General features: G+C 30.9%; 2 protein-coding genes across 2 annotated transcripts; both read right to left on the bottom strand.

Moving 5' to 3' along the window:
* Positions 1 to 7,857: 7,857 nt before the first annotated feature.
* LOC149514723 (uncharacterized) lies at positions 7,858 to 9,358 on the bottom strand. The gene has a single exon (XM_089744299.1). It carries the CDS (start codon positions 8,723 to 8,725, stop codon positions 8,324 to 8,326), a length of 402 nt encoding a protein of 133 aa, XP_089600425.1. The 5' UTR covers positions 8,726 to 9,358; the 3' UTR covers positions 7,858 to 8,323.
* Positions 9,359 to 11,792: 2,434 nt separating this feature from the next.
* LOC111301847 (uncharacterized) lies at positions 11,793 to 16,468 on the bottom strand. The gene is made up of 2 exons (XM_022897855.2): positions 16,255 to 16,468; positions 11,793 to 13,010 (listed from the first exon to the last, which is right to left on the bottom strand). The coding sequence occupies exons 1-2, from the start codon at positions 16,266 to 16,268 to the stop codon at positions 12,242 to 12,244; spliced, it is 783 nt and encodes a 260-aa protein (XP_022753590.1). The 5' UTR covers positions 16,269 to 16,468; the 3' UTR covers positions 11,793 to 12,241.
* Positions 16,469 to 17,420: the final 952 nt, after the last annotated feature.

The raw sequence follows: 17,420 nt of genomic DNA, 5'->3' as shown, positions 1-17,420 counted from the left end.
AGCTACGGAGAATAAGCAAAAGAAGAGAATATACAGTATTAAAGATTAAAGAGAACATGCATAAGCTTTGAACATATCTGAATTGCTGTTAGGGTTTGATATACACAAATGAATGGATATTCCAGGTCTTTTTTAGTAAAAAAGGGTTGGGGGGCATTGTTGAAGATCATATTCTATGCTTTACACCTTTGATAAAATAAAGATGCTGTAATAGGGAACTAGAAAAGAAAGATGCTGTAATAGGGAACTGCGTACAGTATAGCAGATTTATTCAACATTCTCTTTGTATTCGTTACATGGAAAGGTTAAAGAAAAGAAAACAAAAGGGGAATAATATATATAGAAAAGAAAAGAAAGTTTGTTCCTTTCCCAGCTTGTTCTTAGCTATGTTATGAAGAAATATTATATCAGAAGAAAAGAATATACATGCAGTAGCATTTGATCACATGAACTTTGTATATATATATATATATATATATATATATATATATGTACATATGCATGCACTGCAATGATGGGATCAATGAATTTATCAGTCACCCTTTTATCCCTTATTTTCAAACCAAATCTAGTCTGAAAATTTTTGCAAAGTTAAATTTGATTTCCGGACAAATTTATATTTTATTCTTTCACCAAAATCTGTTCAACAAAGGGCATTTGTGGTCCAAAGTTACAAATACATTGGTGATCTTTAAAAATTCACCCCTCATTTTCTCCGATCTGAAAGATTAGTGTTAAAGATACCCTACTCGGGAGATGCTAAGCAAAGTTAATGCTTTATCTAGGATGTCTTACAAAGGAAACAAAAGAAAAGAAAATTGAAGGAAAAGAAGAGAAAGTATTTCCTTTCTCTTGTTCAGAAGATGGAGATAAGAGAAAGAAGAGAATCTGCAAGAAAGAATTCATGCTAGCATTGCTTTGTACATGTCTTAAGGGTTGGGTGCAACTAATATTTTTCACTCTTTGTACATAGTTAGCTACCATGGAATATCCCCTTTCTTATTTTCAATCAAATTTATACGCAACATAGTGATGAGTATGTTGAGGCTTTTTCATAAATAAAAATATTTAAGGATTGGTGGTAGGTCGGGTCATTTCGAATCAAAAGAAATTCAGATAATTTTCATTGTAATTTGATACTCAAGTCACTAAGATTCAAATAATTTTGAGTTTAAATTGCTGAGTTTTAAAGTTAAAATTAATTTAATTTTAAATAATTTTAAATTTATTAGATTTTCAAGTCATTAGGGTTCGGATTACCAAACATTAGTTACTATTAGCAAACATTGATTACCATTACGTTTCTCTTACTTCTAATTGATAGATCTGGTTATCAGTCGGCATAAACATCCAATATACTAGCCATGGTTAAACATTGGTTTTTTTGTTTTTGTTTTTTTTTTCTTGTTTGATAGATTAAGTACTGGGCTTTAGCTTAATCGTAAGTAAATATATTTCTATATATGCTCAAAAAGTTGGAATCTATTTATCTCCCCTTTCTCCAAAACTATACTTGGTAAAAACAAATCACCAATCTTTTACTTCTATGTAATGTGGTTGATATCTTGCTAATTTTCTTTTTTTTTTAAAGAAAATTAAAGGCAAATAAAAAAAAATCAACCAAACAGAATCTTAATTAATGGTCTACTACTTGCTTATCAGATAAGGGTGGATGATGTTGCAAATTTTCAATGTTCAAATTTCACTGCCCAATTGGATTCTATTATTTTTTATCAACTAATTGAATTCTTTTTTATTTTTATTTTTTTTACGAAGAAAGCTGCAGTATGAGAATAAAAGACCAGATTGAATTCTATTTACTTTCAATCGTTAATTAAGACCCTAATCTAATCAGTAGTTAAATTTTTCTAAATACAAATCTTAATTTAAAAAGGTAAGCGATTGCCATATATGATCCTGGGAGTTACAGTCTTCGTTTCTTATTGCTTAAGGCAAATAAGCCATTTTACCAGGATTCATCTATGAAAAACTGTAACATCTTATCCAAAAGTGCAGTGTTCTTGACCTTTTTCCTTGAATTAAGATATGTTTAACATAAAATATCTGATTTAACATGATGTAATATTGCATGTTTAATTAAAAAAAAAAAGTCCAAATGAATGTAAAGGGTTATGGAGAGTTTCATTTTGTGAGATTATTATTAATTAAAGTGAAGTAGTGGAATCCCTGGTGTAGTATAAAGAGACACAGCAATTGCTTTTCTGAATCATTTAGACAGGTTATGGGCGAGCCTCGGCCCTCCCTCTGTATCTTTGCTAGCTTTGGATACAACGGCCTAAGCAAAGTTAGACAAAAGCTGGCACATATATTTTTTTTCCAGAAGAATCCTTTGGTCTGAAAAATGACTTAGAGTTGCAACTTTTCTTTTTCGGTCCAAGTCCAAGCATTCATCAAGAGATCGATACGTTAGACTGAAAAGAATATGCATGCTGCTTGACAGGGCTTTGCTTTTAATTCCATTGTTCATCCTTAAACACATTAAGAAAGCAGATGATACTATGATTAGCAGTTAGCTTTAAAGTCTTGATCAGATACGTATATACTGCCTTTAGCTTTTTTAAAGCAGTCGGTCAAACAGATCAGTAATTTGCAAAAAATATCCTTCACAAGTATTTGAAAAAAGAAAAAGAAAAATAGAAAAGATGAAATGCAAATTCTTATAACCAAAAGCTTAATTTTAAGTATCTTATATAATGACTCTTAACTAAGACGGCAAGATTACTCTAATACCTTAGGATAATTTCCAAGCGTAAAATAAAGGGGAAAGAATGCAAAAGCAAAAGATAAAGGATATATCAACATTGTGGCTTTTGATCTTTCTTTTTGAAAAATAAGAGTTGCATGGCAAACATGGTGTGTGTTACTAAATGATACTACGACATCATGTATAGGAAAAAGTATCACAAGATTGAAAGTAAAGATGGCAACAGATCAAATTGGGATAGATTTTTATTCGTCTCAAATCTAATTCGACTTTATATCCATAATATTTGAACTTGATCTAATGATTTTTTTATTTTTTTAATACTTGAATCATATCCAATCTGATCTGATATTATGTAAAATCGTATTTGATTCGATCAAAATTAATAAAATATTATTTTATTAATATAAATATAAAATTAAATAAATATAAAAATATAAATTAAATAATTAATTAAAAATAATTTCTTTACATATATCGAGTCGAGACGGAGATGATTTGTAACATCGATTTTATTCTATAATTATCCGATCTGACTCAAAACCTAATTTAAAAAAAAAAAATTGACCTTAAAAGATTAAATCAAATCAAAACTTATTGAATACGAATTAAGCTACTATCTTTAAATGAAAGATTACTTTTTCTTATTCTTTTCTCCTTTCACTACTCCATCAATTATATCCATGCAAAAACAAAGATAAAATAAATTTAATATGCTTTTAAAATTTTAAATTTTAGTTATATTAAAAAGAATTAATAATATAACAATTTATGATACACTAATATTATATAATATATTTATATCATCTATGCATCAAATATAAATTCTTTAATGATTAACCTTTTTCTAAATAAATGGCCATTATACGTAAAGCCCAACAGAGCAATGTTTTCTTAAAGCCCAGCCCACCACCCCCTTCAGATTCTGTAGGCTTCAAATCAACTCAATCGGTTTGATTTTTTACCATTTCTTATGTACATATTTTTTTAACCAAAACCTAGGACACCCTCTTAACGCCCCTAAAAAACTTGTGAACCATATATTACGTTAACAATTTTGATCTAAGGTCGTTTTAATAATAATGTTATTAATTTTAATAAGTAATTAAAATATGAGAAAGTGAGGATTCGAACCCAATTATGAGCAGCGATAAACCCATCAACTATGAAGCTTAATGCTCGTTTGCTTTAATATTTGAATTTTTTTTTTCTGTCATTGAAGTTTAAAATTTTTATCAAAAAATTAAGAAGATTGCACATATCTTATTAGGATGTATTTAAAAAATAAATTCATCATTAAAAGAAAATTCACATAAAAGTAATAAACCATATGACAATATTCTAACTACTTGTAAAATTTGAAAATTCCATCACTAATTTATAAAAAAAAAAAAAACTTTTTTTGTTTTAATCCTAAAAACCTACTTTGTTGCACATAGCTTTTTTTTTTGTTACATGTCCCTTAACTACTTTTATCTTTTACAAAGATTGGTGTCGAGCTTACCAAATCGAACATTTTTTTAAATGAATAACCGATGCGACTCATTCATTTAAGTAACATTCTATTAAAAATATTTGGCATTAAGATTTTATTATTTATACAATTTATTATTTTTAATTTTGGGTTTGAACTATTTAGCATTTTTTTTATAATGTTTAATTTTTTTATCCACGTGATAGAGATGAAGATGAAAATGATAGGATTCGAATTCCTGTTTAACATGTCTTTTTAAACTTTCTTATTCATTAGACCAATAAGATGAAGACTTACGATGTTTAATTTTGAAGTTTCTTAATTAGTTTACAAAAAAATATTTTTTAATACAGAAAAAGAAAATTTGAACCTAAAATTTTTAATCAACAAATACATGCACCCATATCATTGAGCTAAATGTTCTTGTACAATTTAATATGACAGCTTTCTGAATTCATGAAAGAAAAGATTAACGATTGTATGTTAACCATTTCACCATAGAAAATGAAAAAAGAAACAAGAAGAATCAATGCAAGAAGAGAAAGTTACAATGGGTGAAATTAGTTTGACTTCATCAAAGTTAAAGAAGATTATTACTATTTACTACAACACTAATTTGTGTGTGAATGAAAATGGGGTAACATCGGATTCTAGAAAAGTTGGGCAAAGCTGATATTAAATATACAAATTCACTTTAATAATCAAAGCAAAGTCAGTGCTTTTGATAATTAACATAAATTCATCATTGGAATTGAAAAAGGAGCTCGAAGAGATATCCATCCATATGCACTTAATTAACAATTAATTTATCTTCTTGAATTAATTGAACAAGTCTTAATTTTATATCATCCCTCATTCCAAGGTCCCAATTACACACAACTACCATTTTATGGTATCTTTATAGATTTTTTTATTTTAAAATAATAATATATAATCAATAATTTTTTTTTTCAAATTATTAGAAGATATTAGTGTTTTATTTTAATAGTTGAAAAGAAAATTTTATCATATCATCATGTCATTTTATTATTGATTCCTAAAACTTTAATAATAAAATGATGTGATGATATGATACGATAATCCTTTTCAATCAATTATCTAAATAAAGCATTGATTCATCAATTCTAAATGAAACATTGATCTTCAATTCAGATTGATTTAATTATTTTGATTCAGTGTTCCACTTTAGAATTTAGTGAACTTTGAGTGTTACCAATTCTTGAGCCAATTTTAAGTTTCGACATATAATTTTTTTACCACTTCGAAATTGAGAAGGAATGATGCTTTCATAGTTCATAGTTTTCGGTAATATAAGATTATACTTTAAATTTTGAATTGTTTGGAAATATTATTAGTGTTCTTTTATATCTAAATGCAATTTTTTTGCCTTTTTCTTCTAAAAGAAAAATTAACAACTAAATGGAGCATAAGCTAAGTAATCTTTAACAAGAAGTAAATACTAGCTATTTGTTTCAAGTTTAGAACTAATCTTGTAGGTATGAAACTTATTTTTTACAATGTAAGTATACATACATGAGAGCATGTGTATGCACATGTATGTTTGAGAAACATATTCCATGCCATGAGTGATGGCGATGTATATATATATATGTGTGTGTGTGTGTTGGAAGAGAAAAGATTCATGAAGCAGCTGCTATGGACAAGGTCTCATAGCCAACAAGCAATGGACCACCTCAGTGTGATAAAGGATTAAAGGGATCTCATGATTCAAATTAGCAGAGGAACATGAATGCAACCATCCCCTTCATCATCCATGTGCATTCCTCCTGCAATTATTTATTTTCAAAAGTTCCAACAAGAGGACACATTCATAGCTAAAGCATTGGCCACTAGTCTTCTCTTTTCAAGTCATCTCATCATACATCATGGCAGTGATATTTGCACTCCCAAATACTATATATATATGCACATTAGGTCTCTGGTGAAAATATCTCACTTTGGCATAAAAGGTTAATTTTGGCTGTGGCTTTGATACTGACTGCTTCAGAAATTAATCACAACCAACCCATCAAATATTTTAAGGGTTGAATTAGGCTCCCATCAACATTTATTAGACAAGGACATGATGCCCTTGACTACACATTATAGAAAAACAAATTGCATTAATGTTTGACATTCCAAGGAAAATAAATGCACAGCCAATTAGTGCTTACATAGTCTCGTTCATGGTTTGCCAGTACTATCATGACAATTTCATGCCAGATATTGGTTAGTATCTTTAAGCTGAGTAATTAAATAATGATGTTTATCATGCCAAGTAAATTATGGCTAAAATCAATTATGTTTTCGTTCACACCTATAACATGAAGAAAATGTTTGAATCATATCTTACAACATATCAGTGAACAATTTTCATTATTATGCATAAGAAAATCTGGGTTTGGGTTGTAGAGATCATGGCTTCAAGTGAATCAAATTATTAGTACCCAATGGTCACATGATTTGTTAAGAGAATGTTGCTTTTTAATTTCAATTATTAGAATTTGAGTTTTAATAATTTTAAATAAAAAACAAATTATCATAACTTTTATTATTGTTATTAATTTGTTAATAAAAATTTTTTTTGTTATGATTCAATAAAAGTGAATTTCATAAATTATCCTAATCAGTACTTGAAGAAGCCAAAAAAGAAAAAAAAAATCCAATCTTAATGAAGAAATATATCATAAGCATGCAATAAAAGAAAAATGATGGAAAGAAATAATTGAAAGGAGAAGTTGATGATAAATAATGAAGAGATCCCAATTGAGAGAAAGAATTCATAGAAATATTTTTTAAAAAATGATGAGAAATAATTTTCTTGAGATTCTCCACTGTAACAATGATGACAACCCCCACGAGTCTCTTCATTGGATTCTCTTGCAATGCTGGGGTAAGCTCAGACAACCACAATCTGACACCATGATCTCAACCTTATAAAAATATATTAAAAACACCACCACCCCCAACACTACTTTCCATTCTGTTCTCACTCCGCAACAAAAGAAAAAAGGGTTAATCCCCCCTTGAGCTTCAGACTTCATTTTTGTGTGTTTTTGTTTTGTTTTTGCTGCTTCCACACTCAAAAGCTGTTGTCTTGTAGTCATAATCCCAAGGGAATTTTGTAACTGTAGTAAGCAAACTAGAAATGGGAAAACTTAAAACTTCATCAAAAGCTTTTTATACAGTGCCTCAGCTTCCCCCAGACTTCATTCCAAAAGTAGAATATGTGGGGAAGACCTTTTGTGGAAGTCTTTTCTATTGTTTTACTTTACATCACAATCAAAGGGAGTGTATCTACTGTTTGGGGTAGGGAAACCTCAAATTTCACCAATTTAGCCATTAATCAAGTGATCTATCTAGATTTTCTCAATCAATATTGAATCAATATAATTGGGTGATTGGGGTGCCCACTACAGCATAGAAAAACAAGAATATTTTCATCAAATCAAGTGATTTTGACCAAAAAAAAATTGCCTTGTACCGTATTATAAGATGCCAAACATAACAAATCAACCAAATTGCAGGATATATTAGTTTATTGGTCTTGTGATAAATCTTGTTATAATGATTTCTTAGTTCTACCGTCAACAAGAAACAAAAACAAGAAGTGCTAAGGATTTGCAAGCACAAGAAGAAGTATCTATTCTTTCACATTCACAGCTTGACTTAACATTCAACAAACATAACATAAATCACACTTACAAACTTCAAATTGCAATCCATATTACAATATTTCACTCTTCCAATATTCAAAAGTCAGCAATACATTTGAAATGAAATATTAAAAAGAAACAAAAGTAGGAATTAAAGCCAAATTTAGTTGGGGAGTCCAGCTAAATTTAGTGATTAGTATACCTTAGAAATTTGAAGAATATCGACAGTGTGTGAAATTTATACACCGACGATACATCGAATATAAAAATACCCAATAAGCAACATAGCTACTAACTTCTTCTTCCTAGATCAATCACTCACAAAAAAGGTCATAACTTCTCACACTATACCTCAATGATATCAAATTCAAAATATCAAACTAAAACTAGAAGAAAATGAAATAGAAGAACACTTGATCTTAAACTATTGAATGATCCTTATATTTATGCAAAAGCTAGCACTTCTTATCAGACTGAAATATCTCTGAGTGCAAAGAAGAAGAAAAGCTCTAAATCTGGAGGAGCAAAGAAAGCAATAGGAGTTCTTTGCAATGAGCAATTGGAGAGAACCCTTTGCTTCTTTGGTGCTGGAGGGCATGTATCGATCTCTGGTATCCGAAACTTTTGAGCTTTTGGAGTAGAGCATGGACTTGTGGCAGAGATATCATCAACCCCTTCAATATCAAATCCATCGATCTTGGAAAAGTGATGATCTGAACTTATGCTGGAAGAGTTTGAAGGCAAATCCTCCAACACTGGTGTCTTTTGTATACTGATCTTGGGCTTTACAAGAAGCTTCTTCTTGCATTGAGTTCTTCTTGGCTTGCCTGGCTTTCTTGTAGTTTTGCCTCTTCTGCTGGTGGGTGCCATTGATACAGAATGATAGGAAAAAAAAAAAAGAAAACTCGCAGTGGATCAACAGTTAAAGAGCAGTAGTTGAAGTACAAAACCAAAGGTTTACTAAAAATGACAAGAGAGAACAAATTAAAATCTTTCGTTGAATCCTTAATTTTAGTGACCAAAATTTAAATTTCTTGTAGTTTCAAATTAAAAAAAAAAAACAAAAAACCTTAAGCAAATTTTTTCAGGGCGAAGAGAAGAACCTAATAAGGCATAAAAAATGCCACGCTAGTACTTTCAAAACCTAGTGGAGTACTTTAAAGCTAAGCTACAAAATTTGACTGAAAAGTAGTAAGAGAAAGCCAAGTGAATAATCCCTTTAGAAGCTCAACCTTTTCAACTTCACGACCAAATACTTCCGGAAAGAACAAAAAAAAACCACAAAAAATGGACTTGAAGATGATGATACAGAGAAAAACCAATATCAGATCATCATCAAATCAAATTGAACAGAAGAAAATCATATTGGTGAAATATTGTTACAGAGGGACAAAAACCCAAGACTTGAAGGAGAGGGATGGACTTTGATTTCGTAGTAAAACACCAAAAGGATGAATTTAAGCTGGGAAAACACAAACTACAATATATAGAAACAAAACATTAACGGACAAACCGAGAAGGATAAGAGAGCGGAAAGTGAACTTCCCCGTAGGTATTAATATTGGATTGGGAAAATTTTGGGCAAAGTCTGACCGTTGCCCTAAGCAGTAACCAAACAATGAAAAGACGGAGAGATTTTTTTAAAAAAAATTTAATATCCTAGGGATTTTAATTTGAGTGTAGGCTTCCTTGTTTTCCTATGATTTTTTAAATTATCTTTTATCACTGTATAGATCTTGTTCTTTTTTAAGAGAAATTATTTGATATATTAATAGTAAAAATTTTTAATTTTATAAATGAGATTAAGATAATGATAAATATCTCATTTTTTTAAATTAATTTTTTTAAATATATAAAAGACTTATGTCATTATTTTAATTTTATTTGTGTAATTAAAAAACTTTATTCTTAGTATATTAAATAATTTCTCTTCTTTTAAATTTTTTTCTGCTTGCTATATCCTCGAGGCTTTATAAATAATACGAAATAAATCATCATCACCTTTGTTTGCTCATGTCTATAAATTCACTTAGAAATTATTAGAGATAAAAAAATTTTAAGAGTTTATATTTAATACATCATTAGTATATAAATTTTATATACTATCACTGAATTAATTGATATCATCATATTAACAAATAAATATCTGTTCTTAAGATAGATATATAAAAAAAATTAGTTTTTTTTAAACGTTAATTTATTAATAAGATGATATTATTTGATTTATTTCATTAATAATATGATATTATCTGATTTATTGATAATGTATAAAATTTATATATTGATAATATATCAAATACAAACTAAAATTGTAAATAAATAATCACCCTTTATAGTTTTCCTTCTTTTTTTTTTCTTGAAAATTTATTTTGTTTTGCTTTAAGAAATGCCATAATATAAATTAATAAATTTGAAACCAACCCGTTACCATTCGTCAACAACAAAAAAATAGCAATAATCCGTCAACTCATTTAACCGTTGTGAAAGAGAAGCCTTTGATTGAAGTGGCTTAATACTAGTCTGAAGCACTTCAACCCATTAGAAATTAAAATTTCACCTTAATTATTTCAAGTTTAGATTCGAGATGGACGTAAAATTTATGGGATTGAAGAGAAGTATTTGCCATTATGTAGTCAATATCAAATACATCAAAATTAAAAAAAAAAAAAAAAAAAAAAAAACTCTAATAAATCTTATGGGGTTTAATTTGTATTCCAAATTTTGGACAAAACGATTTTTTAATACTAGGGTTAGGTTGAGGAGAGGGGATGAAGATGAATTTGATCTCCTATCCTGCAAGTAATCAAACATTTTAATTAGTTGAATGAATTATTTGGGTTAAGTCTTGGATTTAAATGAAACGGAGTTAATTTAATAAATTATTAGTTACAAATAAAATAAAAGAAAACATCAGCCCTCAATGTTGGATTGGATGAAACTAACTTTAAGAAAACAGGGAAAGAAATATTATTTGAAATTTGGCTCATTCATTGTTTGAAGAATCACATAGACTAGGAAAAACATTGTCAGGGCCTATAGCCGGCCACTGAACGGTTAATTATAGTTAAGATTCTCGATCTCATGAATATTATACTTGCGACTTGAGAGTCATGCAATTATTTGGTACACTTTTAAATTTAATAAAACAAAGAGATCACTGATAGGTTGAACAATTGAGAGAGAGGAAGAAGCAAACAAATTAAAGGGTGTTGCCCTAAATCTCAGCTTCACCAGGTCAGGCCTTTTTAAATTCATTTCTTTGCCTCCTTTTGAGCTCACTTCTTTTTATCGTTTTGTTAAACACCTACCTTTCAGGATACTTAATTTATGTTTTGTACTATTTGTCCATGTGGCTTGCTTATCCATTATTTGACAATACCATGCCATGCTTGAATACTTGAAAATAAAAAATACAGTTGGTACCGGTTTGAGGCTTACGAGTTTTGGGGGCATGGATAAACATGGATTCTATTTTTTAGTCTTAATCTCGAGTTTTTTCTTTTTTTTTCCCTGGGCACTTGATTTTGATTTGAAAACTCCACACGTATTAAGAGGATATGTAAGCGGATTAATACAAGTTTGGAATCATCTTCATACTTAAAGTTGCATGTACATACCTTTATATATAAATAAATTTGATTGATAAGATAATCCACTTCAAAGTTCAAGATAACTAATGTTATCTACTTTGGTTCTGCATTTAATCTGTTTATTTCATTTATAAGAATCAGGCCTGGAATTCTAAATACTATGACCTATTTTAGTTCTTCAAGGGTTCACTCAAACTTTGATGTCCATACTAGGAATAATGCAAATATTTCAGAATACTGACAGATGCCCTTTCTCTTCCAACCATGCTTAACATCTTGGGACACTTACTTTTTGAAAGGATAATACTATCAGGCCTCTTGTTTAACAAAACATCAAAGCAAAATAATAAAGACCAAATCTTCCAAACAATGAGATAAAAACTTGTTCATACACTCTTTTTACCCTATTAATATCAAAAGAATCCTAACAAGGTTACAAAATATCACATGTTATGACTAACAAATTGAACATAAAGCTACACCTAAAATTGCAAAGCAAAATCATCTGATTGGCCTAAAATGTTCAGAGGAAATTCGACTTGTAACCCAGTGACCAGTTTGTCAAGCCACAATCAAGGACTAGACAGATCAGATGAAAGACTAATAAAGACCGAAGCTTCTTGTATTTAACCCATAACATAGAACAACCTGCTCTCAGAAAATAGCACTTAAAAGGTATCTTACTATTGACTCGATGAGACTAGTAATAAATTTTCCAGCTGGACTGAAATACAACAAGGTAAGGAATCATAACAGGTTTAGAGTGCAAATAAAAACAAAGATATTGTCAGAAGAGTCACCGTCCTCTTGAAAGTGCATCATCCATCTCCTCAGGGGATGAAGGGAACAACTCAATATAACGTCTCCCAAGTGTCATCCTATCCTTGGCCATTGCAGCTTTAGAATCTTCTGCATTGGCAAACTCCACAAATGCTTCCCCACTTGGTCTTCCCTCTGTATTCATTACTATATGAATTGCATCTTCTGATAACACAAAATCTTTAAAGAACTCCACTATATCATCTTTTCCTGCAGAAAATGGCAATCCCCTCAATCTCAGTATCCCTGTATGTTCAGCAGAGTCCTTTGCTTCATCATCAGATTTGGCCCTTGGGACATTTCTGTGAGGTGAACCACCACGAGTATCAGCCACTTCATTAGCTATTGCCTTGTAATATTCCTGTCTCTTGCTTCTGAAAACCTCTACATATCTTCTGCCCATGTTTTGCCTATTCTTCTGAAGGGCAAAATCAACCTGAAGAGGATAACCCAAAACACAAAAAGCTTCACCGGTGAACTTGCGGCTCTTATGGACAAAAAGGACATCAACTATGTCCAGACCATGGAAGAACTCAGCCACATCAGCCTCTGTGCAATCAAAGGGAAGTCCACGAAGTCGAACAACAGGGAAAGGTGGAGGTTGACTAACATATGAGTAAGGAGGAGGAGGGGCACTGTACATGAAGCTTGAACCTGGAGAAGTACCATAGTATGAAGGGCCTTGATCAATTATCCGCTGACGTTTTGCACCCATTTCACGCCCATCAGCACCATCAGTAAATTTACTTCAGTTTCCAAAAATCATGAAAGAAACAGATGAGACTAGTCAATACATTAATACATACAGATTTATCTTTGACATTGGTAATTGAAGTTCAACATAACAAGCAATGCAAGGATGATGAGCCACTTTTTTTTTTTTAATTTCCAAAGATAAATGAAAATTGCATTCTATGACATGTTAATTTTATATAAATTCATAGCTAATCATGTCAAAAATCTTATTTGGAGAAAAGAAAATGATCCATCTATTTGATTTCAATTGTGTTTTCTATTTAGTTAAATTCCATTTGAGATGGTTTGGACATGTGAAACATAAGCTTATTTGTGCACCAATTAGGAGAAATGAGCTTTTGGATTTAGGAGAGATCTAAGCTTCTAGAGATAGACCACGAAAGATGTGGGTGCAAGTATAAGAAATGATATGAGGGTTACGTAAGTAGATGAAAAGGTTGGTTTTGATAGAAATGAATGGTGCAAGAAGATTTGAAACTATGACCTAACATGGTTCTTTTTTTTGGCCTTTCATACAGCCGATCCCAGAGTTATGGGATATAAGGCTTAGTTTGTTGTTGTTGTTGTTGTTGTTTTCTATTTAGTTACATGCAATTCAAATGACTCTTTGATTGCTAGTTATATACTTTAAATTTTATCAAATAAAATCAAACACTAATTATCCAATTTTAAAGAAAAGTAAGCTCCATAACTTCCTTTAATATTTCCAAGAAATGCTCAAATTGTGCTTTCCTTGCCCAAAGAACGTGCTCTCCTTTAATAAATTACAATAAAATATGGAGGCTTTCAATTGGTGAAAAGCTACACTAAAGCCATAAATTACCCCTCACAATATTCCTTAAGGACTTCTAACTCTCATGTGCTATCATACATTCACTCTCATGAAACTAGAACCTCTTTCATTTTCTAGGCTGCCAACGGTCCACACAAATCCTTACACACTCAGTAACAATCACATTCACGAACTTCATTCCTAACTTACCTTCCACCCATCTAAATGATATCTCTCTCATAGTCTCACTCTTATTCTCTTGCCATTACACCTACCTTTTCCCTACTCTCCTAATACATCACTATTGCTCCATGCACCTCCTCTACTAAGAAACCATCTAGAAGATGCATCTTTCATCACGCTTAATATAAATGTTACAATTTTCAAATACTAAAAGCAAAATCCCACCATTTTGAAATATTTCAACCCCAAAACCCCACCAACAAACCCCCTACTTTATGAAATGAGCAAACGTATTATAGGATCAACACCAATTTAAACTCCGCAAATTCACTGATACAAGTACTCCTGAGCTGAACTATTAATTTTCATCAATAGCTTAGACATTATATTTTATTTTAGGTGTCCAAGCTTTTTTGACTAAACATCAATCTATTACTTTCTATGCCTAACATGAAAGGGATGCATCTACCATTATCCATTCCAAATATGCATGCATGCATCGTATGGTAGTCATAGGATCATGGAGATAACTGTTATATATGCAGGGTAGATGCATAGTAAAAATCTAGATCACAGCTCACTGTTTAGGAAGTTGCTCATCAAGCTGTATTTACAGCCCAGTTGCCTAAAACTGGCGATTGGATTTAGTCCCCCTTTTCATTAATGCTATATTAATTTGTTCCTCCCTATAAGGTGCAGAACGCACCATCACAGGTAAAATAGATTTCTATCTTAAAGTTCCTTGTATATCTTCTCCAAGTTCATTATCCTTTTTGGGTGGTTAACATAACAAAGAGATCCTGACTTGACAAGCCTAAGCACTGCAAGGGTCAATTTCATTGACAAAAAGTCACTCCATGAATGATGCACCTAAGTTTAGGTGCAAGATTATGACAGGAAGAAGCCTGCTTTCTCTACATGAACTTTTACATGTGAAGGTGGGATCAACGCACATAAAATGCCAAATATAAAGATATCTAGATCCAAATTAGTATGCCCCAAAATAGTGTCTATGCCAGCCTATTAGCCCACATTCTCCCATCTTGCCCAATACCAGAGACAAACTCCTTGGTAAGTATTTCTCTAGTTGTGCTCCACTTTGCAATGGTTTGAAAATTTAGCCCCTTCTCCTTTTACCTTCTGTTAAGACCTAACAATGGTAATTTAGGTAGGGTCAAATTTTAAGAGATCAAAGTGGAATTAGAGAGAATCTCAAAGTCATGGTCTCAGGCTTCTTTGTGGTTGCGGTGTGGTATCATAGCCAAAAGTTTGACTCTGTTGAGAAGAATTTGTTGATGTGGCATTTCTCAAATACAATTGTGGTGCACTAGGAGTCTAGGACAACTTGGAAGCTAAGAAATGCATGGTTTATTGCTGTCCTAATGTGCTTGGTCAGCTAAGAATCAATGGAAAGAGGGTACGCTGGGATAACTGAAGATAGAAAGATATGTGGTGGTTGATTGTTGGTTTAACGTTACATTGCTAGCTGCAAGAATAAGCGGAATTTTACTTACAAGGAAGTTGACAAACTTCCAAGCGAACTAGGAGATTTGTCAAGGTTCACATATGAGTATGATATGCTAGATTGGTTAGAGGTAGAATGTAAAAGGGGCATGCTTTTGTATGCTTCGAAGATCCAAGAATCCATTAGCTTAAGCTTATGGGTATAAATGGTGTCCAACATGTATGTAAGGAACCCTTAATATGCTCCTCATGGGTTCGAGGTCCAACCTTCCCAACATTGAGAGTGTCCCAAACAATGGCATTACAGTCAAAACTCTCAAATTACTATGCAAGCCTACAAACACAAACAAATGGAAGCGAAAAATATATATCTATCTTAATGGTAACCTAGAACAGGTAAAGAAAGGATCAACTCATTTTAAGCAGATGATGCTATAGAATGCGTAGAACAGTGTAAAAACTTAGTAATCAACAGAAGCAACAAATTGTTCTGTAAAATCTTTGAAAGAAGCGTCTAAGCTGCAAATATTGAAAATAAAAGAATCAGTTCAAGAACCTATTATCTTAAACCATTTAAGCTCTAAGCCCATGTATTCTTTTTTCCTTTCTCTTCTTTTATCACGACTAAAATTGAAAAAAAAAAAAAAAAAAAAACGCGACCGCAAAATTCAGCAATCCCAAATCCAAAACTCTTCAAAAGCAGACTTAAAAAAAAAACCCAGAAAGAAAATCATAGCTATAAATCAAGAAGAAAAAAGAAAAAACAAAATAAAAAGAAGAAATCAAGAAAAAGAAAAGGAGGAGTAAAATTTTACCCTCGGTAGAACATGTCGATTTTCTTTGTTGCTTTGAAAGAAGAATCAAAGGGTGAAGGAAGAAGAATCCTATAATCTTCAGTCAGTGGGTTAACGGTTGGAGCTCAATAAAAAAATAATGGCGGAAAAGAAATCAGAAACGGGGAGGCGCTCCAGTTCCAGATTTGATGATTTTTGCGCAATTTGTTACTGTGTATAGGGAAAGGAACCCCATGCTGACGAGGCAATCATAATATGCTTTTAAAGTTTAAACAATGCTCCAAAACGACGACGTTATTGCTTTGCATGTGTCCTTTTTTTCCCTTTTGTTTTCTTTGGGATTCGATTTTGGAATTGTTGTTATGGTTTGGGCTAAGAAGTTGGACTAATTTTATAGGCATCATTTAATTGTGGGCGTATATTACAAATTAATCAACGGCCCAGAACAATCTGCTTCATATTCTTTTTTTTTTCTTTTCAATTTATTTGAAAATATAAATTTTTTTTGTCTGACATAATCTTGTATTCGATAATTACTTTGAACTCTAATTAATCAAAAATCAAATCGAGTCAAATTTCATAAAAAAGCATGCTCCCTCAAGCTTTTTTTTTATTTATAAAATTTGAATTCAAAACTTTATTTAAAAAAAATCAAATTCTTTACCATTCATATTAGATTTGAAAATATAGGTAAGATTTAAAGTCAAACTCTCCGTTTTATAGCTGACGCCAATATTATTGAGCAAGCCATTCACGCTGATTGTGTCTCTTTCATTCCAAAAGTTTGAATTCATATCTTTTGTTTTTCTTGGAATAAAAATATATAAAAATATATAAGTTGAATAACAAAATATTTATATCTTGTAATTTTTTAATTATTTAAAATCACAATATTTTAAAAAATAAATTTTTTTATAAGTTGAATAACAAAACACTCTCCAACCAATTTACGTTCCTAGTGTCGATCAATTATGCTCACAAATTGGCATGTGTTAAAAAAAAAAACTTATTTTGAATCTTATGGTCTTTATTTTTTATGAATGTTTGTATTAATAACAACAACAAATCAAAGTGGGGCTTACGTGCCAGCGGGTGGCCCAACCTTTGGATACTCTTGTTATTCTTCAATAATTACAATATATATTTATTTTGATAATTTTAATATTTTACCTACAAACAATGTTAAT

Source organism: Durio zibethinus, chromosome 15 (assembly GCF_047325235.1).
Source record: "Durio zibethinus cultivar Kanyao isolate XHJ-2024 chromosome 15, ASM4732523v1, whole genome shotgun sequence".
NCBI classification, from domain to species: domain Eukaryota; kingdom Viridiplantae; phylum Streptophyta; class Magnoliopsida; order Malvales; family Malvaceae; genus Durio; species Durio zibethinus.
Note: the sequence above shows the minus strand (reverse complement) of the source record. Positions and strands in the feature narration are given on the sequence as shown.